At 43.6% G+C, this 27,744-nt stretch overlaps 1 protein-coding gene across 4 annotated transcripts; it reads right to left on the bottom strand.

The window, feature by feature from the left end:
* Positions 1-27,657, bottom strand: yipf1 (Yip1 domain family, member 1). 4 transcript variants are annotated; one of them, XM_055642238.1, is made up of 10 exons: positions 21,424-21,506; positions 18,351-18,509; positions 17,995-17,999; positions 15,232-15,312; positions 14,584-14,671; positions 11,813-11,929; positions 8,874-9,040; positions 6,609-6,791; positions 4,986-5,095; positions 1-524 (listed from the first exon to the last, which is right to left on the bottom strand). In XM_055642238.1, exons 1-9 carry the CDS (start codon positions 21,452-21,454, stop codon positions 4,994-4,996), a joined length of 933 nt encoding a protein of 310 aa, XP_055498213.1. In that variant the 5' UTR covers positions 21,455-21,506; the 3' UTR covers positions 1-524; positions 4,986-4,993. The 4 variants fall into 4 exon arrangements, with proteins under 4 accessions (XP_055498213.1, XP_055498210.1, XP_055498211.1 ...); XM_055642235.1 differs by lacking the exons at positions 17,995-17,999; positions 18,351-18,509 and adding an exon at positions 27,503-27,657 and having other exon boundaries at positions 21,424-21,500; XM_055642236.1 differs by lacking the exons at positions 17,995-17,999; positions 18,351-18,509 and adding an exon at positions 27,499-27,610 and having other exon boundaries at positions 21,424-21,500.
* Positions 27,658-27,744: the final 87 nt, after the last annotated feature.

Consider the following 27,744-nt stretch of genomic DNA (forward strand, 5'->3'; position numbering starts at 1 on the left):
AGAATGAACAATTCTTTAATTGGCTGCAGTAGTTTAAACACCTTGTTATAAAACCTGTAACTTTTCCTTATGAATGTAGTCTGCCGAGACCTTGAATCTCATCCTTTTGTCAACTACACAAGACTTTTGAAACATGATAAATTAACTTTTATGTACATTATGATTGACATTTTTGAATAAAGCCTGTTAAAATTAATTTTGTAAGGCATAAGCAAATTTAAACATTATTAAAAAGAACCAAATATCACAACCAAATATTTTTCCCAGACTTCATTAGCAAATTATGAAATAAATATTTACAATTGGTAACAAATATGTTACATTAGACAGTGGAAAAGTAGAACAGAAAAATCACAACAGCCGCAATGCACAAATCCCAAAACCTGGTTTAATTGGTTTGGAGCTCTACAATGATTTTTTAAATAAATCAGTATAGTTCTTTGTAGTCTGGTTAGATTATCAGTGTTACACTGGTTGTTTAGTCTGAAGAGCCTTTCCGCATACCAAGTTATTAGTGAACAAATCTAGAAAAAAGAAAAGGGAACTTTACAAAAAGGATACAGAGATCTGACATTCTAAGTTTTCATGCCAACAAAGATGCCCCATCTACACTGGTCCTACCTGCCTAAAATTGGCCCATATTCCTCCAAACTTTTCCTATCCATGTATAGTTATAATGTTATAGTACCTGCCTCAACTACCTCCTCTGGTGGCTCATTCCCACTAAACCCCTCCCATCCCTCTAACCCCCCCGCCCACCACCACTCCCATCCCACTAAACCCCTCCCATCCCACTAAGCCCTCCCATCCCCCAAACACCCTCCCATCCCCCAAACCCCCCCCCCCCCCCCCCCCCATCCCACTAATCCCCTCCGATCTTTGTACCTGACCATATGTCTTTTTAAATGCTGTTATACTACCAGCCTCAACTACCTCCTCTGGCAGTTCATTTTGTATACCCACTTCTGTGTGAAAAAGTGGCACCTCGGTTTACTGTCTTCCTAACTTTCCCCTCTTACCTTAAACCTATATACTCTGGTTCTTGATACCCCTATTCTTGGTAAAAAAACTCTGTCCATCTAACCTATCTATTCCCCTCATGATTTTGTGCATCTCTAAGATCACACCTCATACCCCAGGGAAATGTCCTAGACTGCTCAACCTCTCCCTATAGCTCAGACCCTCAAGTCCTGGCAATATCCTCGTAATAGCAGGGTGACCAAAACTTAAGACAGTACTCCAAATATGGCCTCACCAACATCTTGTACAACTGTGACATAACACCCCAACTTTGATATTCAATACCATGGCTGTTGAAGGCCAATATGTTGAAATTATTGTCTTTGGTCCCAAAAAAACAAGGCTAGAGGTGAGTGCTCAACTCGACTCAATTGCACTGAAAACCACAGACAAAGCCAGAAACCTTGGTGTAGTTATGGACTCGGATTTGAATTTTAACAGCCATATAAAGACCATTACCAGATCTGCCTATTACCATCTAAAAAATATTGCAAGAATCAAGGGATTTCTGTCCAAAGAAGACACTGAAAAACTTGTTCATGCATATATTTTTAGTAGGTTAGATTATTGTAATGGCATCTTTACAGGTCTCAATAAAAATCAATTAAACAACTGCAGCTTATCCAAAATGCCACTGCCAGAGTCTTGACCTACACCAAGAAAATGGACCACATTACACCTGTCCTTAAATCTTTGCACTGGCTCCCTGTGTGTAAGAGGATAGATTTTAAAATTATGTTACTGACCTACAAGGCACTGATTGGTCTAGGTCCAAAATACATCTCTGACCTACTTGTTGTACATGAGGTGCCTAGACTCCTCAGGTCTTCAGGGACAGGTTTACTCTGTGTTCCCAGGGTTAGAACTAAAAAGGCTGAAGCAGCATTCGGATTTTATGCTCCACACCTGTGGAACAAGCTCCCTGAACACCAGACGTGTGCACAGACTAAGCGCATTTAAATCAGGCCTAAAAACACTGTTGTTTACTATAGTCTGTCCATAACCCGACATGCAGGTAATCTTAACCGTCTAATTTTAACCCTTTTATGTGCTCTTTAAAATTGTTTTATTGTTTCATTGACGTTGTTTTATTATTCATACATTTGTCATATTGCTTATTTTGCAATTTTTAATTATTGGCTGTTTTATTTTTGCTTTCCTGTAAAGCACCTTGAATTGCTGTTTGCACGAATGGTGCTATACAAATAAACTTGCCTTGCTTTGCCTTGCCTTCAAAGCATTTTTAACCGTATACCTGTGACGCCACTTTCAAGGAACTATGTGCCTGCATACCTGAATAACTCTGCTCTACACGTCCCAAAGTCCTGCCATTCACCATGACGGACTTCCCAAAATCGAACACCTCACACTTATCTTCACTAAACTCCATTAACCATACCTCAGCCCACTTCCCCAACTAATCAAGATCCTGTTGTTTTTTTCCAATAACCTTCCTCGCTATATCCTACACCATCCACTTTATGAAAAGTCAAAGATGAGTTAATAATTTAAAAGTTGGTTTCAATAAATAACTTGTTTTACATTGGAAGCGTAGCAGTCGAGGAAGGTGAACTCAAAGGGCATTGCAACAGAGTACACAGATTAGGTTAAAACATTGCCAGAGTGAACTGTAATCAGAGTTTATGGCAAGGGGGGGTCAAGAGTTTATGGTAAGGGGTCAAGAAAGCTATGGATCAAAATAAAATCGGTTTATTCAAGAAATGTTCTTTACAGTTCCCCATTTTTGTATATTATTTCAAAAATATTTAAAATACAATCTTTCTCACTATTTTATGCCAGAAAATGTTACTAAAAGAAAAAATAGCTTTACAATTGCTTAATGAAAGCGTCAATGATTGGAGAACTCATCACGTGCAAGAAGTATACATGCAGTGTAGAGGCCAGTTCCAGAGTGCAAATTGTTGGAACTACTGCAAGTGGGGCAATGGTTGTTGTGGTTGCACTTCAGAGAAAAACTGTTGACTCGACAAATAAAACTTCGGCAGCAGTAAACCAAGCTAGAATTTGATGCGGGGAAATGACTGAAGTGTGACTGCGCATGAATTATGGACTTTTTTCCTCTCTGATATAATTCATAATGATGTAATGATGTGCAATAAGTGTGACAACTCTTGATGACTGGATTATTAATTAAATTATGATAGCTAGTTGGAAAGGATCATTTACAATTAGAATGATGACAGGCATTGCTGGGCAATGTGTTATTAATGCATCATATTGGAACTGGGAGGGAGGAGTGTTCCACAGTGGCAACATCTGCTACAAAGCTGATGAACACGAGCTGCAGACACGTCTGAGAGGGAAAATTACTTTGATACAGTAGTTAGTCCTTTGAAAATAGTCTGGTTAACTATTGTGGATTTGGTCAGTGGTCACAAGAACACAAGACCATAAGTGATAGGAGCAGAATTAGGCCATTCAGCCCATTAGGTTTACTCCGCCATTCAATCATGACTGATCTATCCCTCCCTCCTAAGCTCATTCTCCTGCCTTATCATAATAACCTCTGACACCCGTCAAGATGGAAGGTCAAAGAAAGAAAGGTGTGATTATGAACGAGGGAGATGCGAAATACAGAAAGTAGATTTGGAAGGGCAATTATTTCAAAAAATTCAAAACCGGCCGCGACTAAAAAGAGGTTGCCGTTTTAAAAATCAGTGATTTTTTAGTCGAAGCTGGTTGCGATGCTAGTTGAAGGTGGTTGCTGGAGGTTGCAGGTGGTTGCAGGTAGTGGACGGCAAGACCTTCCACTACCTGCAACCTCCGGCAACCACCTTTTTAGTCGTGGCCAGTTTTGAATTTTTTGAAATAATCGTTGGACATAGAAGAAGCGGAAACCACTTTCGACCATTAGGGAGACTGACAAAAATCTCCGGGAACCGCACGGAAACCTTGGGTGGGGCGCAAAGTCTCCAGAGGTTTCCGTTCAGGTTTCTTATGTGGGACAAGGGCATTACAATGCTTGCAGCACCAGAGACCCTCGTTTGATCCCAACTATGGGTGCTGTCTGTACGTAGTTTGTACGTTCTCCCCCCTGACCGCGTGGGTTTTCTCCGAGATCTTCCGTTTCCTCCCACACTCCAAAGACATACAGATATGTAGGTTAATTGGTTTGGCATATGTGTAAAAAAAGGTCCATAGCATGTGTAGGATAGTGTTAATGTGTAAAGATCGCTGGTCGGTGTGGACCCGGTGGGCCGAACTGAATCTCTAAACTAAACTACCAGGAAGCGAGAGGATTGGGTAGCTTTTACAAACCAACTAAAGGCAACTAAAAATGCAGTACAAGGTAAAAAGATGAAATATGAAGGTAAAATATAAAATATAGCAAAAGTTTATTCAGATATAGAGTAAAAAAAAAGGCAAGAGTGGAATTTGGACCACTGGAAAATGGCGCTGGAGAATTAGTAAAGGGAGGGGGGAGGGGGGTTGGCATCATTTATCACATCAGCCAGATTAGGCAAGGCTGGCAGTAGTTTCTCCCAGTAGTCTCTCCCTACAATTAGATTGTATGACAGTTCTGTGGATCATTTTTTGGTAGTAGCTTTTTTCTGTTATAGACTTATTTAAATTCTCGAATGTAAATTACCCAGCTACAATGACAGGATTCAGAGTTATGTCTCTGGATCAATGATTCATACTTCTGACTGCAAAATAGGTAATTTAATTATACGAATGGTTACTCCTTTCAATCCTATTGAAATTCACTTACAGAAATTTGAACCAGGATTCAGATACATTTGCATCAACTTGTGGCAGGACCTGGGATTTTATATTCACCACAGATCAAAAGCACACAGGCTCTGATGATTAACTAATAGGACACAAACTTGTTTTTGGATTCCAAGGTAGATTAAAGGTAAAAACAATCCAGTCTAAAATGGAATATATGAAATTCTATTTCTCCTCCCACTCCTTCCTTCCCAGGTCACGGAAATGCTGACCTGATAAGTTATGCACTATGGGTTGCCACAAGAGTTCCATTCCGATTTGGAGTAATAGTTGGGGAGACAAGAAGAGGTTTGACTTTTTCTGGTGGATCAAAGAAATATGCCTGTGGAAAAAGAATAAAAATATTTTAATATCATGTCCAATGGTATTTTTAAGTAAGTTCTTGCAAGAAAATACACACCTGATGTGTGCTCATAAAATGAAACTATAAAAAATGAAACTTTTTGGCTTCAGAATGAGGTTTACTAAAAGCATTCCTTTTAGCAAGCTATCATTGAGCAAAACCAAAAGAATATAAAGGATAATCCAAAAATACATGTAAAATCAGAAAATGCAAATTGAAAATAATACAAACTATACAAAAAATCATCAACTGGATGAAACGTTATTCCAACAAGGTTTTTGTGCTTCACACCCAAGAATACTTGTAAATGAAGCCCAATAAATAAATTACATGGTGTTTAAGAAGGAACTGCAGATGTTGGAAAATCGAAGGTACACAAAAAAGCTGGAGAAACTCAGCGGGTGCAACAACATCTATGGAGCGAAGGAAATAGGCAACGTTTCGGGCCGAAACCCTTCTTCAGACTGATCAGGGGTGGGGAGGGGGCGGGGACAAGAAAGGAAAAAGGAGGAGGAGCCCGAAGGCTGGGGGATGGGAGGAGACAGCAGGGGGACTGAGGAAGGGGAGAAGATAGCAAGGACTAACAAAATTGGGAGAATTCAATGTTCATGCCCCCAGGATGCAGACTCCCCAAGCGGAATATGAGGTGCTGTTCCTCCAATTTCCGGTGCTGCTCGCTGTGGTCATGGAGGAGACGGAGTGGGAGGGGGAGTTGAAGTGCTGAGCCACCGAGAGGTCAGCTTGGTTATTGCAGACTGAGCGGAGGTGTTCGGCGAAACGATCGCCCAACCTCCGCTTGGTCTCACCGATATAGATCTGCTGACATCTAGAGCAGCGGATGCAATAGATGAGGTTGGAGGAGATGCAGGTAAACCTCTGTCGCACCTGAAACGACTGCTTGGGTCCTTGAACGGAGTTGAGGGGGGAGGTAAAGGGACAAGCGTTGCATCTCTTGCGGTTGCAAGGGAAAGTGTCCGGGGAGGGGGTGGTACGAGAGGGAAGGGAAGAATGTAAATAAATTACATACTTGGTTAAATTAATGAAAAATATTACACTTTCAAAAGATGGAATGAGAATTTGAAAATTATTCCATGGTATATCAGGCATTCAGTTTCTCAATTACAGATCGCTCAATACTGGAATCAGCCTTTGCCTTTCTAAATCAATTCAAGAAAAATAAACAAATAAATAGATATATACAACTATCCAAATACATACATATTATATTATAGAAATCTATAACTAAAATGAATCCCGATTTATTTTTCTTTCCTAACGTGGAATTCAGTGGAAGAAAATACAAAACAATAACTTAACTTTTGTATAAAATCTTTAAAAAAATCAAAACATTATAGTAAGTTTAACAAAGTAAATTGTAAATAAAAACATAAATTGCTGAAAAAACTCAGCAGGTCAGAGAGTATATGTCAAAGAGAAACAGTGAACATTTCAGGCCGGGGACCCTTTATCAGAATTATAAACCCATATGCACCTTACAGCCAACTGCAAGCAGGGCATGAAGGATCAGAATAACTACGATAGTTGATACGGCAATTCTCCGGTTATCATCCCGGACAGCTGGCCAAAAGGTCATCACTAGCACGGTGCCCGAAAGGCACATGGCCAGTACTATTGTGAGCCAACGTACTATCTCACTTGGAATAATCCACAGCATCTGAAATGCAGAAACAAGGGAAGTCAAGACTAGCAAAAAGTGTTACATACTTACAGAAGATCTATGCCATCATAGAGCCAAACAGCATGGAAACAGGCCCTTCAGCCCAACTTGCCCATGCTGACCAAGATACCCCATCTAAACTAGTCCCACCTGCGAGTCTTTGGCCCATATCCCTCTTAACCATTCTTATCAATATACCTGTTCAAATGCCTTTTAAATGGTGTTACAGTAGCTGCCTCAACTACCTCTTCTGGCGGCTCATTCCATATACCCACCACCTTCTGTGTGGAAAAATTTGCCCCTCGGGTTCCTATAGAATCATTTCCCTTACATCTCTGTCCATGTGGATTTTTTTTTCTCTATCTTTGCTTAAAATTAAAGGCTTATTAAAAAGTTTGCATACCTGTATACTACTTGGCTCCCCTAACCAGCTTTAAGCTCTGGAATGCTTGTTTGGCTTGGTATCTGCCAATGCTATTTCCACTTTCAGACTCATCAGTGATTTATAAAACTGTCTTGATATTTAATCATCTTCATTTGCCTGAACATACTAATTTTGAACATAACGGATTTAGAATTCCTTGGTTCCAGATTAATAGGTCACTGCGTAGTGCTAATAATTGGTCATAGGTCTATGCCAAGCATTTCAGTACTTCCGAAGACATTTGAAATGACCTTAAATACAGCATTCACATGCTGTTCCAACACAGCACGAAAAAACTCAGGGGGTTTGCGGTGGGATGGGGGACAATTTCCTTGTTTCCACATTCCTATTGCTTCTTCCATGGAAACAAAATGTAATGGAGAAATAATTAGATCTCTTTCATCCATGCAGTTTCAGCAGTTTTATTCTAGCTATTATATTGTTTCATTTAAGGAGGAAGTGATATGAATGCAGAGAAAATTAGATGGTATGTTTAATGGGAGCTTGATGCGTCTCACAGACTCCGTGGGCTAAAAGGTCTGTTTCCATGCTGATAATGATACGACTCCAAGAACCTCTGACATGAAGAATTGCTCAATAACACAAATCCAATACTTTGAAATTTCTGATTCAGAAAAATATTGACTACATGTGCTGAGAAACACTTCTTTCATGTAACTTAATAACTTAAATAAGTGAATTTTTTGCCAATATGTCTCAGAAGTGTGATGTTGCACAAGAGATTTTCACTGCGATTCCTCAGTGTATTATTGCTCGCTCATTGTTGGCAACAACCTTGCAGTGCATCCCACATCTTGTCAGGCTCCTCTTCTTGCATTACGTATGTTATTTTGTCCACAGCTGGCATTAACATAATGATCCATTTCACTTTCCTTTTTTCCTACAACATTTACAAATAGCCTGGTTCAACTCTCCAGACTGAGACAAACACGCTTGTTTGGAATTTGAATCATCTATCTACTGTACCGAAAGACCGCAAGCAGCATCCAAACCATGAAAGTAGTTGGTTGGTGAAATGTCTCTGGGACCATCTAATCCCTGCTCTAACTCCAATTAACTCTCCAAATTTTTCTTCTGCATCTCCTTCACATTTTTGTTGCAGCACCTCTGAGACAGGTCATATACAGCTTCAACAAAGAACATCACACCTGGATCCAAGAGACCGTACTTCTTCATAGATACAAAACCATAAAGCTAACAATCTTTGCTGCTTTACTTAATTTAGAGATACAGCAGGGAAACAGGCCCTTCAGCCCACCAAGTCCGTGCTGACCAGCGATCACTCTTACACACTAGTTCTATCCTACATACTAGTGTCATTTCCACCAAAGCCAATTAGCCTCCAAATCTGCACATCTTTGGGATGTGGGAGGAAACCAGAGCACCCGGAGAAACCCCATATGGTTACAGGGAGAATGTGCAATCTCCGCACAATCAGGCGCTATGAGGCAGCTGCACCACTGTGCCATGGATGTTGATATTGTAACTAATGTTTCTCTAAGCAGTTCTATTTCTCCTAAATTCCAAATGTATATTTTACACATATTTTCCTCCAGTACTTGTGAGTTATGAGTTATCACACCACCCCAATGAACTTAAACTAACACTAACTCCAGGATCAAGGTCATACTTACTGCAGTAGGAATATAAATAAACAGTGAGTATCCATAGACACACACTATCTCCAGGAACGAATAGGAGACAATGTTCATCACTTTATTGTTTCGCCACATCAGAAAGCCCCATAGTCCAAGAGGAATGAGCCAAGCATAGGTGTAAATTGCTGTGGCTGCTATCGAAACTACAAATTAAAACAAAATTATGCTCCAATATCTATTATAAATTCATTTTGAAAACATAAATACAAAGGTTTTAAGCAATAAACATAGAAATAATTATAATACTGCCATTGGATCTGTTATGCTTCTTCTAAATAGTGGATATGCACATCTCAAATTACAGTTGCATGATTTGGTCCTAAACATAATCAGGAATAAATATTAAAAGTACCAAAAATACCATTTTAAACTTTACGAATAAGAGCAAAATTTCTTCCAATGAACCATTTGTGGCACTAAATACTGAGCCACAATTTGGTGCCCAGTCTCACACATCTAGGCTAGATGTGGCAGGATCATCTGCACCCACAAGACCGTTTGCTGTTTGGATCTCACTGCTGCCCTTGAGCAGTGTTGTGCAAGGTCAAAAGGCAAAGCCGAGAGAAGCCCCAGTCAATACTGTCAGGTCCATATGTTGGAAGATGGGCAAACCTAGGAATTGCCAGAAAAAGAACCGAGACAGAGCAAATACAGTTTTAATAGATTATTACTAGTGCATTGGCATATATTATTGTGAAGAAAATAGGTGAGGTAGCAGATTTTTTGCTGCATAGAAGAGGGACAAAGTACCAAGTCCATACGTACTAGTTTTCAACTACTCCTTTGCTGTTCTACAAATCATTTTCAGATATTATCTATAGCACATGTAAAAGCGATTTAGATTTTGTTTCCCCGTTATAGCATTCTACATCCAAACAACAATTTGCACATCATGATTTTAAATCTATTCTTTCTAGTCAAGAGAGACAAGAAAGTTTAATCATCATATGTAACAATACGGAACAATTAAACTCTCTCTTGTAGCAGCACAAGAGGTTTGTATGTACAGTACTTAATAGATAACATGACAAGTAAACTAGCTCAAAAAGCTCAATAAATAAAATAACCCAACATATTGCAAAATTAAAGTCCCAAGTGCAACCAAGACAATTCATAGTTTGAAGTTGTGTTAGTGTTTGTAGTCATAGTCAGAGTCATACAGCACGGAAACAGGCCTTTCGGCTCAACTTGCCTATGCCGAAGAGGCCCCATCTACTCTTGCATTACCCGCCCGCATTTGGCCCATATCCCTCCAAATATTTCCTATCCATCTATCTGTCCAAATGTTTTTTAAATTTTGTTGTAGTACCTCAACTACCTTCTCTGGCAACTTGTTCCATATCGCCCTCAGTGTGAAAAAAGTCCCCCTCAGGTTGCAATTAATTCTTTCCCCTCTCACATTAAACTTCTGTTCCCTGGTTCCCAATTCCAATGTGTTCAGTAGTCTGACGGTTGTTGGGAAGAAGCTGTTCCTGAACCTGGACATCAGGGTTTTCAGACTCATTTTCCTTCATCCTGATGACAGGAGTGAAATGAGAGCATGGCCAAGGTGGTGTGCATCCTTGATGATGTTGGCTGCAATTTTGAGGCAGCACCTCCTAAGGATCTCTTCGATGGTGGGAAGTTGTGATGGACTGTGCACTGTCCACCACTTTTTGTGATCTCCTTCAATCCTAGGCATTCAAGTTGCCGAACCAGGCCGTGATGTAACCAGTCAATATGCTTTTCACTGTACACCTGTTAGTGTTCGAGATAATTTGTCGATGTATCGAATCTCCCCAATTTTCTAAAGAAGTAGAGGCATTGATGGGCTTCTTCATGTTTGCATCAATATGCTGGGCTCATTACAAAATTTCAGAAATATGCACGCCAAGGAACTTGAAGCTGTTGACTCTCTTGACGAAGACAGGTTTGTGGCTCTTCAGTCTTCCCCTTCTAAAGTCAATAATCAGCTCGTTGATCTTACTGGCGCTAAACATTGTACTGGCACCATTCAATCAGACATCGATCTCCTCCCTGTAGAATGACTCATCATTATCTGTAATTCATGCAAGAACCATGGTGTCATCTGCAAATTTAAAGATGGGGTCGCAATAGACAAATAGTGTCTATAGGTTCTTGCTGAGGTTGGAGTGGATATGTGCCATAACTAACCTCTCAAAACACTCCATCACCATGGACATTAGTGCCACTGGTCAGTAGTTATTGAAGCAGGTCATCTTACACTTTTTGGACATTGGTATTATTGAAGTCCTATTAAAACAGGTGCTAACCTCAGACCTCAGTTATGAGGCTAAAAATGCCCATAAAAACTTCAGCCAGTTTGTTCACACAGATTTGGAAAACCTGACCAGCTAAACCATCGTCCAGATGCTTTCAGAGGGTTCACTCTATCAAAGGATCTTCTGATATCAGACTTGGTGACTGAGATTGCAATACCATTGGGGGGGGGGGGGGGGGGGGCTATGGGGTCCCCAAGAATATAACTACTTTCCAATTTAATTCACCCCCCCCCCCATCAAAACCCTCTCTCTATTGCTATCAATATCAGTGCCATTAACGCCTTTTGTTTTACAGTAGATTCCTGAATTATGCAAGGAAATAGACCTAGTTTCTTACAGTAATCAGATTCCATCTGCAAATGACAGCGTGTCCAAGAAACAGTTTATTGACCTGTGCCAATTCCGTTGAGAGTATATTACTGAGAAATGTACATAATGCACCTGGCAATGTCAGTCGTGCTGCAAATTAATATGCAGCATGTCATAGTGGAGGCTGTCAAAGCAAAGGAGTGAAGAACAATTTCTCATTATTCAATAGGATAACAGTGTGATATGCAACATTGTGCTGTGCCACCTAAAGAATATGCTTTAGCTAAAACTTATTTCTATACCAAATAAGTATTTCCCTCTTACCCTTATGGAACTCAGGAACATAACGATAACCATGCTGGCCACGATGAGTCAAGAAATTGGCAAGGTTTCCACTTATTGCTATTGCAAAAACTAGAGTGGCACAGATCCAAAAGGGACCTGAAAACAACAAATGTTCAAAAATAGTCTTACTTTCTTCTAAATAATAATTAACACTAACACATCTGTAGATTCAAATATGGCCTTGCATCTTCATAAATATTACAGAACAATTATTCAGACACAAGGAACTGCAGATGCTGCAATCGTGAGTGAAACAAAGTGCTGGAGTAATTCAGTGGGTCAGGCATCATCTCTGGAGGAAAGGTCTGGCAAGTGATAGGGGTTGGAGTGCCAAATGGGTGGAGTAAGTGACAAAGGCTAGAGAGAAAAAAAAGAAACAAAGGGATGTCAGATAAGGAGAGTAAAGGAGTGAAATGTAAAACCAGGGGAAAGAATACAAGAGGGGACAGGGAGAGAAAGAGGGGGGAGAGGAGTGGGATAGTGGGGAAAAAGGGGGCCAGGGTGTTACTTAAAATTTGAGAATTCAATGGTCATCCCATTGGGTTGTAAGTTACCCAAGTTTGCCTGTGACCTCACTCTAGCAATGGAGGAGGCCAAAGACACAGGTCAATATGGGAATGTGAAGGGGAATGTGAATGGCACCAGGAGATCCAGCAGACCTTGGTGGACCAAGCACAAGTGTTCGGCGAAACAGTAGCCTAGTCTAGACTTGGTCTCTCTGAAGTAAAGGAGGCAACATCGGAGCACCAAATGCAATAGATGAGGTTAGAAGAGATGCATGTGAACTCGTTTCATCTGGAAGGGCTGCTGGGGTCTATGGAAGAGGGTGAAATACAACATGAAATACAACATATATATCTCCTGTGGTTGCAGGAGAAAGTAGCTGGGGAGGAGGCAATTTGGGCGGGAAGGGATGAGTGAACCAAGATGTGACTGGGGGGTAGGATCACGTTGAAAGTGGCCAAAATGCCAGAGAATTAAGTTTTCGATGTGGAGGCTGGCAAGATAAGATTAAGGAGAATCCAAAGATATTTTGAGTTTATTGGGAAAGAGTAATTATAGGGTTCCTCAGAAACCAAAGACACGAATACTAGGGAACGTGGAAAGTTAATAACGATGTCTTAAGCATAGTCCTTATCATCATTGAGGAAGTGCTGAATGTGCTTTTCCTAATCTCTTACCTCGACAGAGATGCGATTTTTTCCCATATCGTACCTCTGTCTGCACTGCGGCCTAACATCGAGTATTTGGCGGCCTTTGCTGGAGACAGATTTCGAGAGCTACACTGTGGGTGCCTATGGGACTTTAACATCGCGGAGCCTGCGATCCCTTTGCCAGGGATCGACCTCAGAGCTACAACCGTGAGTGCTTGCGGACTTTAACATCACGGAACCCGTAGTCTCTGGTTAACTCCAAGCCGCGGGAGTTTCGACCGCCCCAAGAATAAAGAGGAAGAAGTTTGGACTTTTTTGCGGTCCATCACAGTGAGGAATCCCTGTGGTGGATGTTTATGTTAACTTTTGTGTAGTTGTGCGGCTTGTTGCTTTTTTTTTTCGTATGGCTATATGGTAATTTGCATATCACTGTACCTTAATTGGTACATGTGACAATAAAATACCTTTGAAACCTTGGTTAGGGATAGTCAGCATGGTTTTGTGTCACGGATTTGATTGTTGTTTTGAAAAAGTAAGTTGATATGGGCAAGGCCATCGACATAATCAACATGGACTTCAGCAAGGCCCTTAATAAGGAACTGCATCGTAATTTAGGTTACATGGGATCCAGAGAGAAGTAGCTAACTGGAAACAAAATTTGCTTAATGGTTAGAAGGAGAGGATTGTTGTGTTTAGTTGTTTCCAAGACTGAGTGGTGACGAATGGTGTGCCTAAGGGAGGGATAACCCTCTATTGCCAGACTCTGAAGTCATGTGCAAACTGGAAGACCAGCACCTCATGTTTTGTTTGGATAGCCTACAGTCCAATGGTATGAATATTGAGTTCCCCAATTTCAAGTAATACACCCATATTCTCATCACCCTGAAACCCCCCATCCAACCCTCACCCTGGTGTGCATTTTTCCCCAAGTATCTCCCACAACCCTGCTCCTTTCAACCTCCTTTGTATGCTCATCTCCCATTCCCATGTTCCAGTTTCCTTTTCATCCCCCTTCTTATCCACCCACTCCCACCCATATCCCTTCCTCTGGCTTTCCACTTCACTCCACCTCTTCCCCTTTCTGGCATCCTTTTGCTCTTCACATAGACTTTATCACTTACTCCACCTATCTGCTAATCAACCCTCCCGCAACTGTGTCCACCTAACATTTGCCAGACTTTGTCCAACCCAACCTCTTTTTTCCCCCAGTTTTCTCTCCCCTAATTCAATCAGACCAAACAAAGATCCGAATCCAAACAGTCGCCTGTCCATTTCCGCCACAGATGCTGTCTGATCTACTGAGTTCATCAGCACTTCGTTTTGTTTTTTTTTTACTCAGGGCGCTAGGAGAATTCTTGTTTTTACTTTTGAGAATTGCATCCTTGCTTCCAGGTTTCAATTTTATTTCCATAAGGTACAGTATGCAAATTATTTTTTTCCAAATACTTTATTTCAGTCAAAAACAGTGATTTTTAAATAATGTATATTAATATGGGTGGATGTGTACAATTTAAAAAGGAAAAAATATATATATTTGCGTTTAAATGGTTACTTGAAAACAGACTTTTTCTCTGATAATTATAATAAATGACATACCATAAAGATCTGGATTACTGCGGATATACAATCTTACAAAGTTTTTGCCAGGAAGTGGTAAAAGGGAACCTTTTATTCTGTCCAATACCTATTAGGCAGAGAAGAAAATTAAATATCAATTTAAATATTGTTCTATATCAAAATGCTCAACATTTAAATGTATTAGCAAGATCTAAAACAAATCTGATTCCTCAAATGCTGAGATAGATTACTTCAGGCACAATGGAAACTGGGTTATCAGGTTTGAATATAGCAGCTTGTGCATTCCTTATCAATGAGTATTTGAACATTCATGTTGCCTGCAAGAGATTTAAAAAAGGACAAGGTTCGGATATCTGTGATGTGCAAATTTCTGCTGTGACTTACTTCTATAAATCTCAAATAAGGAATGGTAATTTAGGATGTTGGAGTTTTGGGTAGGCATATCAGAAAATTGGCATCCCATAGAAGCAAACCATAATGCAAGTCAATATTAGAATAAAAATAGAAAGGGTAGATTAAAAATATATAATATTAAATGCACTTGCCAGGCTTTCGCGAGCCCACCTCCCTTCCAGCTTTGTAAATCAGCATCTGCACTTCCTTTTGTCCCTATTACTAAATGTTACTGTTTTTATTACTGTAGAAGGAAGTAAATTCTGTACTCACCTGAAAGGTGTCAACATCAAAAAATGTTTGATAATATTCAAAAGTCCAAAAGGGAGCACTCTTCTTTTGTCCTGCAAGTAACTAAGGAGAACAAATGTTAACCATAAACTTGATTAAAAATATTCTAATTGTTATTGGCCGTGTGCGCGACTTTGGCACCTTTGAGCGGGGAGGGGTGCAGGATTAAAATGCCGTTATCTCCTGCCTGTCGGAGTCGAACTTTCTCAGGCTGCTAAGCTGCTGCAGAAAAATCGCTCCGACATCCGTTCTCGGAAGTTTAAAAAAAAAGCTAGACAATTTATTTGTTGGAGTAAAATAAAAATCTACTTCTAACGCCGTCAACGGGACGGATCTCACGTAGGGGGCAAAACGTAAGGCAAGTCGTTTATTTTACATATAAACTTGCTTCTTAGGATTACTTTCATCCAAATTTCATCGGCGAAAATGTGATTATGGCCTCATACGAACCGGCAGTGTTTTTCCTGCCGATATGCGGTTCAAATTCACTGCAACCGCAACGTTCCAATCGATCGCGTTCCACAAAATCTCACTCGCAAGATGATTTAAATGCTCATTAATTTACGGGAATTAAACACTAAATTCCTTCCATTGGGCCTATAAATTCATGAGAATGAGATTTAAAAATCATGTTATATTGTGAATTCTTGTGTGAATGTTATTCGGACAGGCTATTTAAAAATGTTAACCTTTTAAGAAAAGGATAGATGTTTAGATCTAGTAATTTAATTTTGTAATTAGCTACAATTAGGTAACTAACTAACTAATTATATGCTTTAATTTCAGGTCATCCAAGTAAGATTGTTTCATATTTGTTTCAGAATGTTTCAATCTATAATAACTGAAAATTTCATTCAGTTCTCTTAATTCTTAAGAAAGTTATGGGCTTTTGACTGTCTTCGATCACAGCTTTTGAGTTAAGTCAATGGAAAAGCAATAGGGAACAAGATGCTAATTTCAGAGTATGAAAATGGCCGTAGCTTTTTTAATACTGAAGATATGAAAGTGAATTAGGTGTCAAATTAAACTTATTTTTACGCTTTATCTAATGGGATAAATTGCAGAATCTCAACATGTTCTTAAAATCTCAAAATGTTGTAACATTGCTACAATATTACAATCTTCCTATATTTTTCCTACTTAAACAAACAAACAGATCCACCACATTTTTGCAGTGTAACAATACAGAAAAGAACACCAAGAACCAAATGAAGAGGTAAACCGTTGGAAGATCACAAATGTTTCAAAGCAATTAGATGCTTTTCCAGAATGGAATTTCACTGAAGATTTGATTGTTAAGACTGTAATAGTTAATAATGTAATCCCCATTACTAGTCATGGAGTGATACTGTGTAGAAACAGTCTCTTCGGCCCAACTTGCCCACACCGACCAACAATGTCCCAGCTACACTAGTCCCACTTGCCTGTGCTTGGTCCAGATCCCTCCAAACCTGTTCTATCCATGCACCTGTCTAACTGTTACTTAAATGATGCGATAGTCCCAGCCTCAACTACCTCCTCTGGCAGCTTGTTCCATACACCCACCACCCTTTGTGTGAAAAAGTCACCCCCTCAGATTCCTATTAAATCTTTTCCCCATTACCCTGAACCTATGCCCTCTGGTCCCCGATTCCCCTACTCTGGGCAAGAGACTCCGTGCATATACCCAATCTATTCCTCTCATGATTTTGCATACCTCTATAAGATTACTCCTCATCCTCCTGCGCTCCATGGAATAGACCCAGCTTGCACCCTCTAGTCCTGGCAACATCTTCGTAAATCTTTTCTGAATCCTTTCAAGCTTGACAATATCTTTCCTATAACATGGTGCACAAAACTGAACACAATATTCTAAATGCTATCTCACCAACGTCTTATACAACTGCAACATGACCTCCAAACTTCTATACTCAATACTCCGACTGATGAAGGCCAAAGCCTTATCCATCTGCGACTCGACCTTCAAGGAACCATGCACTTGTACTCCTAGAACCCTCTGCTCTACAACACTACCCAGAGGCCTACCATGTATTGAGCAGGTCCTGCCCTTCTACGACGTCCAAAAATACAATACCTCATACTTTTTTGTTTTAAATTCCATCAACCGTTCCTCCATCCACATGGCCAATCGATCCAGATCGTGCTGCAATCTTTCACAACCATCTTCACTATCTGCAAAACCACTCACTTTTGTATCATCAGAAAACTTGCTAACCTTGCCCTGTATGTTCTCATCCAAATCATTGATGTAGATGGCAAATAGTAGCTGGCCCGCCCAGCACCGAACCCCGAGGCACACCACTAGTCACAGGTCTCCAGTCCAAGAAGCAACCTTCCACCATCACCCTCTGCTTCCTTCCATGAAGCCAATTTGCTATCCATTCAGCTATCTCTCCTAGGATCCCATGCGATCTAACCTTCCAGAGCAGCCTACCATGCGAAACCTTGTCGAATGCCTACTGAAATTCATGTACACATCTACAACTCTGCCCTCATCGACCTTTTTGGTCACGTCTTCAAAAAAAATCAATCAGATTTGTGAGACATGACCTCCCACAAACAAAACCATGCTGACTATCCCTAATCAGCCCATGCCCATCCAAATGCCTGCATAACCTATCCCTCAGAAGACTCTCTAGTAACTTTCCAACTACAGATGTTAAGCTCACCGACCTAGTTCCCAGCATTTTCCCTGCAGCCCTTCTTGAAAAGAGGCACATTTGCCACCCTCCTGTCTTCTGGCACCTCACCTGTATGTAAGGACAAATCGTAAATTTCAACCAAGGCTCCCAGATATCTGATCAGGCTCTGGAGATTTGTCCACCTTCATACACGACAGTACCTTCAGTACTTCTTCGATGGTAACACTGACTGCTCTCAAGCCATTTCCATTGACTGCCCCAAGTTCCTCAGTCCTACGGTCTTTCTCCTCGGTAAATACAGAGGAGAAATAATCATTGAGGACCTTGCCATCTCCTGTGGCTAATATTTTACATATTATTGAAATATCATAATTATATACTTTTTTTATGGCAGGGGTGGGGGAGTAACATAAATTGATCGTATTGCTCAATTCCCATTACAAAATTGCTTACCTCAGCCTTTGTCAGAGTCTTCGTTTCCCAGCAAATCTTCATCCTCATCTCTTCCTACCCCAGCTGATGGACCTCTCTGATTTTTAGGTTTATCATTAGGATCTGTGATGCTTATTGTCGTGGCATCAGGATTTGCTGCCAACAGGTTTGTAGCATCATCAAACTCTACATTAAACACACATGAAGATAATAGTATCAACGTATTATATATAAATCAACTGGACACTCGTGCTGCTGCTGGAAAATTCATTGATATTGATGCTGTATAAATGGATGCTGTTGTGCCAATTAATAGACAATAGGTGCGGTAGTAGGCCATTCGGCCCTTCGAGACAGCATCGCCATTCAATGTGATCATGGCTGATCATCCCCAATCAGTACCCCGTTCCTGCCTTCTCCCCATATCCCCTGACTCTGCTATTTTTACGAGTCCTATCTAGCTCTCTGTTGAAAGCATCCAGAGAACCTGCCTCCACCACCCTCTGAGGCAGAGAATTCCACAGACTCAGCACTCTCTGTGAGAATAAGTGTTTCCTCATCTCTATTCTAAATGGCCTACTCCTTATTCTTAAACTATGGCCCTTGGTTCTGGACTCCCCCAACATCGGGAACATGTTTCCTGCCTCTAACGTGTCTAAGCCCTTAACAATCTTATATGTTTCAATGAGGAACCCTCTCATCCTTCTAAACTCCAGAGTGTACAAGCCCAGCTGCTCCATTCTCTCAGCATATGACAGTCCGCCATCCCGGGAATTAACCTTGTAAACCTACGCTGCACTCCCTCAATAACAAGAATGTCCTTCCTCAAATTAGGGGACCAAAACTGCACACAATTCTCCAGGTGTGGTCTCACTAGAGCTCTTTACAACGGCAGAAGGACCTCTTTGCTCCTATATTCAATTCCTCTTGTTATAAAGGCCAACATGCCATTCGCTTTCTTCACTGCCGGCTGTACCTGCTTCCTTACTTTCATAGACTGATGTACAAGGACCCCCAGATCCCGTTGTACTTCCCCTTTTCCCAACTTGACGCCATTTAGATAGTAATCCGCCTTCCTGTTTTTGCTACCAAAGTGCATAACCTTACATTTATCCGCATTAAACTTCATCTGCCAGCATCTGCCCACTCCCCCAACCTGTCCAAGTCACCCTGCATTCTCATAGCATCCTCCTCACAGTTCACACTGCCACCCAGCTTTGTGTCATCTGCAAATTTGCTGATGTTACTTTGAATCCCTTCATCTAAATCATTGATGTATATTGTAAATAGCTGCGGTCCCAGCACCGAGCCCTGCGGTACCCCACTAGTCACTGCCTGCCATTCTGAAAGGGACCTGTTAATCCCTACTCTTTGTTTCCTGTCTGCCAACCACTTCTCTATCCATGTCAGAACTCTACCCCCAATACCATGTGCCCTAATTTTGGCCACTAATCTCCTATGTGGGATCTTATCAAATGCTTTCTGAAAGTCCAGGTACACTACATCCACTGGCTCTCCCTTGTCCATTTTCCTAGTTACATCTTCAAAAAATTTAAGCATGATTTCCCCTTCGTTTATCCATGCTGACTCGGACCGATCCTGTTACTGCTATCCAATCTTTTATAATTGACTCCAGCATCTTCCCCACCACCGATGTCAGGCTAACTGGTCTATAATTCCCTGTTTTCTGTCTCCCGGCTTTCTTAAAAAGTGGGATAACATTAGCTACCCTCCAATCCACAGGAATTGATCCTGAGTCTATAGAACATTGGAAAATTATCACCAATGCATCCACGATTTCCAGAGCTACTTCCTTAAGTACCCTGGGATGTAGACCATCAGGCCCTGGGAATTTATCAGCCTTCAGTCCCATCAGTCTATCCAACACCATTTCCTGCCTAATGTGGATTTCCTTCAGTTCCTCTGTCACCCCAGATCCTCTGGCCACTACTATATCAGGAAGATTGTTTGTGTCGTCCTTAGTGCAGACAGATCCAAAGTACCTATTCAACTCATCTGCCATTTCATTGTTTCCCATAATAAATTCACCTTTTTCGGTCTTCAAGGGTCCAACTTTGGTCTTAACTATTTTTTTCCTCTTCACATACCTAAAGAAGCTTTTACTATCCTGCTTTATATTCTTGGCGAGCTTACCTTTGTACCTCATCTCTTCTCCCCGTATCGTAGCAGATCATTAAATTAATAAAGGGAGCCATGGGCTATATAAAAATAATTAATTGTGACAGCCATTAATTTATTAAATCTATCTATTCTGTCATTGTTCCTCCCTCAACAAACACAAACTATTTTCATCAGATGGCTTCAAGCATTTCGTGCATTTATCAACGTTAAATAATTTCACTCTTTGAAGTAGATATTTTTCAACTTGCTACATCATCTAAATATTGAGTAATTGTACAGTATAATAAACTTAAATATGGGTTGCAAATCAGCTCAGAGGAGAGGGAGGGAGAGAAAGCAATAAGTATATAGAGTTTTGAACCAATGAACCAAAAATCAAGTGGCCACAAATGGTAACGGTGTGGAAACATCAGGCCAATGTTTGCTTTTAAAAAGGTAGGTATATCTGGATCACTCATGTCACCTGTGGGGTTTTCCCATGCTAAAATACATTGTGTGGAAGCTCTACACAAGTATTCCGACGCAACAGGGATCCAAAGGACCTAGAGGAAATCAAGACAGTCATTGGGAGAATTGCAAACCTCTCCACATTAGGGGTCAGAATTGAAGGCCGGTTTCTGAAGCTGGGAGGCACCAGTTCTAATGATTGCACCACCAATGCTCCCCACAAATCGAGAGCTACTGTGAAAATTGTTCTTTAATACGACTGTGGAATTAACCATTAATTTAAGTTTTCAAAGAGGATGAAGATTGTATTGATGAGATCATCTTTTTAAGGCGATAAAGGTTTCAACCAATAATACTTCAGAATTAGCAGACAGCAATGTTTTCCAAGAGAAACAATCAAAACGAATTTGATTAATAATTTTACAGAGTACTTTCAAACCATTTGAGTGGGAACTCAAGAGCTACTGTGCAAATATCACTGTATTAGAAAATAGATCACAAATAAAATTACCTTGAAACTGTAAATCATCTGCAGATGCCATTTGCTTGATTGTAAGAGCTGTCAATTTATGAACAGATCTTTAGTTTCTATAAAATAAAACTGCTGTCATATAAGAAATAGATTCAGCTTTCTGAGAGTAGATGCTTCATTCAAATTAAGGCTTTGCCACAAAGCAATGTATTTACATCAAAACAAAACACAAACCGCTGGAGGAATTCAGTGGTCCGGCAGTGTCTGCAGGGGGAATGGACAGATGACATTTCGGGTCAGGATACTTCTTCAGTTATTCACTTCAATACAATTACAATGTTTCAACAGCAATTGTTCAAAGGAAAAATCACTAAAGTTAATATAAAAAATTAACTGTGATATAAATTAGTACGAGACACTTGTGTTTTAATGTTAACACCATGAACACCACCCCAGTCCACTGTCCCACCCTGTCTGAAGTCCTCCACCATAGTCCCCTTGCCCAAAAAAACCAACATCTCCAGCCTCAACGACTACCGGCCAGTCGCACTCACACCAGTGGTGATGAAGTGTTTTGAAAAACTGGTCCGGGGTCATATCACATCACTTCTGCCCCGAAGCTTTGACCCCCACCAGTTTGCGTACAGAGCAAATAGATCTACAGAGGACGCTGTAGCCACAGCTCTCCATGCTGCACTGTCTCACCTGGAGCAGCGGGGAAGCTACGTGCGGATGCTCTTTGTGGACTACAGCTCTGCTTTTAATACCATCCTTCCCCACAAACTGGTGGACAAACTGGGGGACTTGCACACTCCACCTGTACGTGGATAAATAGCTTCCTGTCGGGTCGCAGCCAGAGAGTCAGAGTGGGCCATCATACATCCACGGCCCTCAGCCTCAGTACCGGCTCTCCACAGGGCTGCGTACTGAGCCCCCTGCTCTACACCATCTACACACATGACTGCACCCCCGCCCACCACAGCAACACCATTGTCAAATTTGCGGATGACACTACGGTGGTGGGACTCATCTCCGGGGGGGACGAGTACGCCTACCGGGATGAGGTGGAGCAGCAGACAGTGTGGTGTGAAGAAAATAACCTGCTCCTCAACACCTTAAAGACAAAGGAAGTAATAATAGACTTCAGGAAGAACAAAACGGACATGGTGTAGTGCGTGGGTCTCAAATGAGGCAAGTAGTCCGCAGTTTGAGAAGCACTATACTTTATTTCCTCCCGGTTCAGGGGAAGACGAAACCAGGGAAAGATGGCACCCAAACCCTGCCTTTTATACCCTCCGGCTAAGGACCGCCTCCGGACTGCACCACTCCTGTGCCGAGGGGTTCGGCAGTATAATGGGACGACCCTTAGGAGCCGCCACAGGACCCCCCCCCCAGAACCAGAGGCACAAAACGCACCGGCGGGCGCACGACCCGGCCGGCACGCGTGCGGAAGACAGCAGATCCCGGGGCTTGCGGGGGCGTAGGTGGAGGGACAGGTCGAGGGGCCGGCGGGAGGACAGGTGGAGTGACAGGTGGAGGGAGTCGTGAGGGGGGACGCCCTCGGGGCCGAGGTTGAGCAACCAGCACCGGCTGGTCAATGTCCAGGTGCGCCGGCTTTAAACGGTCAATCGACACGGCCTCCGGCCGGCCCCCCATGTCCAGGACAAAAGTCGACTGCCCGTGTTCCAGCACCCGGAACGGGCCCTCGTACGGCCTCTGAAGTGGCGTCCGGTGGGCATCACGGCGCAGGAAGACGTATGGGCAGTCCGTGAGGGCCATTGGCACGTGTGGGCGAAATGACCCATGGCGGGATGTCGGGACGGGTGCGAGCCTGCCAACTCGCTCGCGAAGGCGTTGAAGGGTGGAGGAGGGCGTTTCCTGCTGCTCCGGCGCCGACGGCACGAACTCCCCGGGCACTGTGAGTGTCGACCCGTACACCAGCTCCGCCGATGATGAGGCCAAGTCCTCTTTGGGAGCGGTCCGGATGCCCAGCATGACCCACGGCAACTCGTCCATCCAGTCCGGGCCGGTGAGCCGTGCCTTCAATGCCGCCTTCAGCTGCCGGTGGAACCTCTCCACCAGACCGTTAGCCTGCGGGTGGTAAGCCGTGGTGTGGTGCAGCTGCACCCCCAGCAAGCGAGCCATGGCTGACCACAGCTCGGAGGTGAACTGTGGCCCCCGGTCGGAGGAGATGTGCGCCGGCACCCCGAAGCGAGCAATCCAGTGCGCGGACAACGCACGAGCACACGTAGCCGATGAGGTGTCAGCCAACGGAATGGCCTCCGGCCACCGCGTGAAGCGGTCCACCATGGTCAAAAGGTGGGTGATGCCCCGGGACGGTGGAAGGGGCCCCACAATGTCCACGTGGAGATGGTCGAACCGCCGGTGAGGTAGACCGAACTCCTGGAGAGGTGCGCGGACATGGCGCTGGATCTTTGCTGTCTGGCACGGGATGCAGGTGCGAGCCCAATGGGCAACTTGCTTGCGCAGACCGTGCCACATGAAGCGAGCTGCCACCAGTGCCGTTGTCGCCCGGATTGATGGGTGAGCCAGTCCGTGGATGACCTCGAACACTCTCCGGCGCCAGGTGGCAGGGACGATGGGGCGCGGCTGACCGGACGACACATCGCACAGGATTGTCACACCCCCAGGACCGAGAGGGACATCCTCAAGACGGAGGCCGGAGATGGCAGTCCGGTAGGTGGGCACCTCGTCGTCCGTGAGCTGTGCCGCCGCCAGAGCAGAATAGTCCAATCCGGGCGCCACCTCGAACACGGCATTTATAGCAGGGCGGGACAAGGCGTCGGCCACCCGGTTCTCTTTCCCCTTGACGTAGCGGATGGCTGTGGTGTACTCGGAGATGTAAGCCAACTGCCGCTGCTGACGTGCGGACCAGGGGTCGGAAACCTTCTGCAGGGCGAAAGTGAGCGGCTTATGGTCGGTGTAGGCGGTGAACGGGCGGCCCTCCAGGAAGTAACGAAAATGGCGCACAGCCAGGTACAGAGCCAGGAGCTCACGATCGAACGCACTGTACTTGGTCTGCGCGCGGTTGAGGTGCCGACTGAAGAAGGCCAGAGGCCGCCAAACTCCGCCCGTCAGCTGCTCCAGTACAGCACCAACTGCCGACTCCGAGGCATCCACAGTGAGAGCAGTCGGGGCATCTTCCCGCGGGTGCACCAGCAGCACGGCCCGAGCAAGGGCCTCCTTCGCGCCGTCGAAAGCTGCCTCCGCCTCGTGGGTCCACTCAACGCTCTTCTGCTGCCCACCCGCCAGAAGTTGATACAGGGGCCGCATGATGTGGGCCGCGGATGGCACAAAACGATGGTAGAATGCCACCATCTCCTTTAGGAGGGTAGATGGCCGCCGGTCGCCCAGGCCACCCATATGCAGGATCCTACCTGCCCGCTCCATCCTACTTAGTCCGTAAATTTGGAGCAGGAGTTGTTTCAGGCCGAGATATTTATCATTGTCCGGGGGGGCTGCGAGGAAGTCCGATACTTCTTCCACCGCATCCTGGTCGAGGGCTCCCACCAGGTAATAGAAGCGGGTGGCATCGACCGTGATGCCCCGCAGGTTGAACTGGGCCTCCGCCTGCTGGAACCAGATGTGCGGCCGTGTGGTCCAGAAGCTGGGCAGTTTCACGGAGACCGCGTCCAGAGATAGGGTCGGGCTGGCGTGTGCGGAGGTAGGGCTTTGTTCGGTCTCCATCATGATGCCAATGGAGCGTCGGGGGTCACCAATGTAGTGCGTGGGTCTCAAATGAGGCAAGTAGTCCGCAGTTTGAGAAGCACTATACTTTATTTCCTCCCGGTTCAGGGGAAGACGAAACCAGGGAAAGATGGCACCCAAACCCTGCCTTTTATACCCTCCGGCTAAGGACCGCCTCCGGACTGCACCACTCCTGTGCCGAGGGGTTCGGCAGTATAATGGGACGACCCTTAGGAGCCGCCACAATGGTACCATTGACTATCAGAGGGGACTGTGTAGAGAGGGTGGCGGATTTCCGCTTCCTGGGAATCCATATTGAGGAGGACCTGACGTGGAGCGTGAACACCACTGCGCTGCTGAAAAAGGTCCAGCAGAGACTGCACTTCCTGAGGGTGCTCAGGAAGAATAACATCACTCAGAGACTGCTGCTGTCCTTTTATCGGTGCTCCATTGAGAGCATACTAACATACTGTGTATGCGTGTGGTACACCAGCTGCACAGCGGCTCAGAGGAAAGCGCTCCAGAGGGCCATTGACAACGCCCAGAGGATTGTCGGCTGCCCTCTCCTTACCTTGGAGGACTTACACAGTTCCCGCTGCACCAAAAAATCCCAGAATATCATAAAGGACATTTCCCACCCCGGACACTCCCTGTTTGAACTGTTGCCGTCAGGCAGACGGTACAGATCTACAAGGACAAGGACAAATAGACTAAAAAACAGTTTTTACCCCACTGCTATAAAAGCACTAAATGTAGCCGCCAAGGAACGCAGGGGCGATACAGACTAAGGGACTGTGGTAACTGTGGAATCGACAGAAGGATGGAGGGTTGGGTGTGTATGCGTGCTTTGTCCGTGATATTTATTTAGTTGTTTATCTTTAATATTTTACCTTGTATGTATCATTAGCTTTTAGAAATGTTTGAATGCTGCACTGACTGGCTGACATTTTAAATTTCGTTGTACATGGTTCATGTTACAATGACAATAAAGAAACTATTCTATTCTATGTGCCTATGTCATAGTCATACAGCACAGAAACAGGCCTTTTGGCCCAACTCGAACATGCTAACCTAGATGCCCAAACTAAGCTAATTCCATTTGCCCACAATCCTCTGAACTTTTCCAATCTACGTACATGTCCAAGTGTCTTTTAAATGCTGTTATAGTATCTGCATCAACTAATCCTCTGGCAGCTCATTACACAAGAGAAGAGTCAATAGTATTTTGTTGTCATATATCCCAAAACAGAACAAAATACGTTCTTGCAGCAGCACAACAGATTGTAAACATAGTACTCTGTAAAGACCATATATAAACAAACATGCACCACCCTCCGAGTGAAAAAGTTGCCCATCAGCTTTGCATTAAATCTTGTCCCTCTCACCTTAAACATGCATCCTCTTGTTTTTGATGTCTCCACCCTGGGTAAAAGATTCTATGCATTCACCCTATTGATTCCCTTCATGATTTTATAGACCTGAATAAGATCACCCTTCAGCCTCCTGCACTCCATGGAAAAAAGTCCATCCCTGCCCAACCTCTCTCTATAGCTCAGGGCCTCAAGCCCTGGCAACATTCTCAAAAATGTTCTCTGCTTAATGACATTCTTACTATAGCAGAGTGAATAAAACTGAACACAGTATTCTAAGTGTGGCTTCACCAACGTCTTGTACAACTGCAACAAGATGTCCCAACTTCTATATTCAATACCCCGACTAATGAAGACCAGTGTATCAAAAGCCTTCTTGGACACCCCTATCTAACCGTGACACCACTTTCAGAGAACTATGTGCCTGTATACCTATCTGGTATATTATTACAACTCTAGCTTGCTGTAACATCAGGTAAACAGACTGGTTACCCACACCAATTTTATATGCAGACGATTTTCACACAATAATAAGACTGTAGCAAATAGATTCTAAACGTTAGTGTCTGCGCCTCATTTGTGTTAGGTAAACCAATCTTTGCTGGACAGAAAGGGGGGTCTTGATAACGAGAAGGGAAAATGCCTTGGTTCCTGCCTCAAAATGCCTCATTTCACAAAGCTTGCTAGAAATTGAGAGGGGGAGGGCATTTGATGAGGGCAAGTTTCTGCGCCACTGTGATGCCTTCACAGTTTTGACAGGCTCCTTGTAAAACAGTCTGATTGCCCACGAAGAGGAACCGTAGATAAATAGCGACCACGAAACAATCGGGATGAGGGGTGGGTGCCACAGGTTCCCACTGACCCTAATGTAAAACCCTCTGTCCAGGAGGGGTAATATAGCAAATGATGTCAACTTGTACCATAGTGATAGCCCGGAGAAGGGGGGGTAACCATGGCGACCACTAAACCCCTAATAAACGCCCCCCTTTTGCCAGGGAGTGCGGACCTGCCTCACGGCGGACAGGAGCTCACTCACTCACGTCCAGTCCCTGCTAGCAGCCGGCCGCGTCGTTGTTCACCCCCCTTGCCTGTGGCCCGAGGTCCGGGGGTCGAGCCTGATCTGGGTCGGGCCTGGTCTGGTCTGGTCTGGTCGGGCTCCCTCACCGTACAGGCCGCGTCTGGACTCGGCCGCAGCGACTCGTCACTGCCAGCTCCCCGTTAAAGGCATCGTCCCCACGTGGACTTTAATACGCCGACAAATATATGTGCCTGCAAGCTCCAG

Source organism: Leucoraja erinacea, chromosome 10 (genome assembly GCF_028641065.1).
Source record: "Leucoraja erinacea ecotype New England chromosome 10, Leri_hhj_1, whole genome shotgun sequence".
Taxonomy (NCBI): domain Eukaryota; kingdom Metazoa; phylum Chordata; class Chondrichthyes; order Rajiformes; family Rajidae; genus Leucoraja; species Leucoraja erinaceus.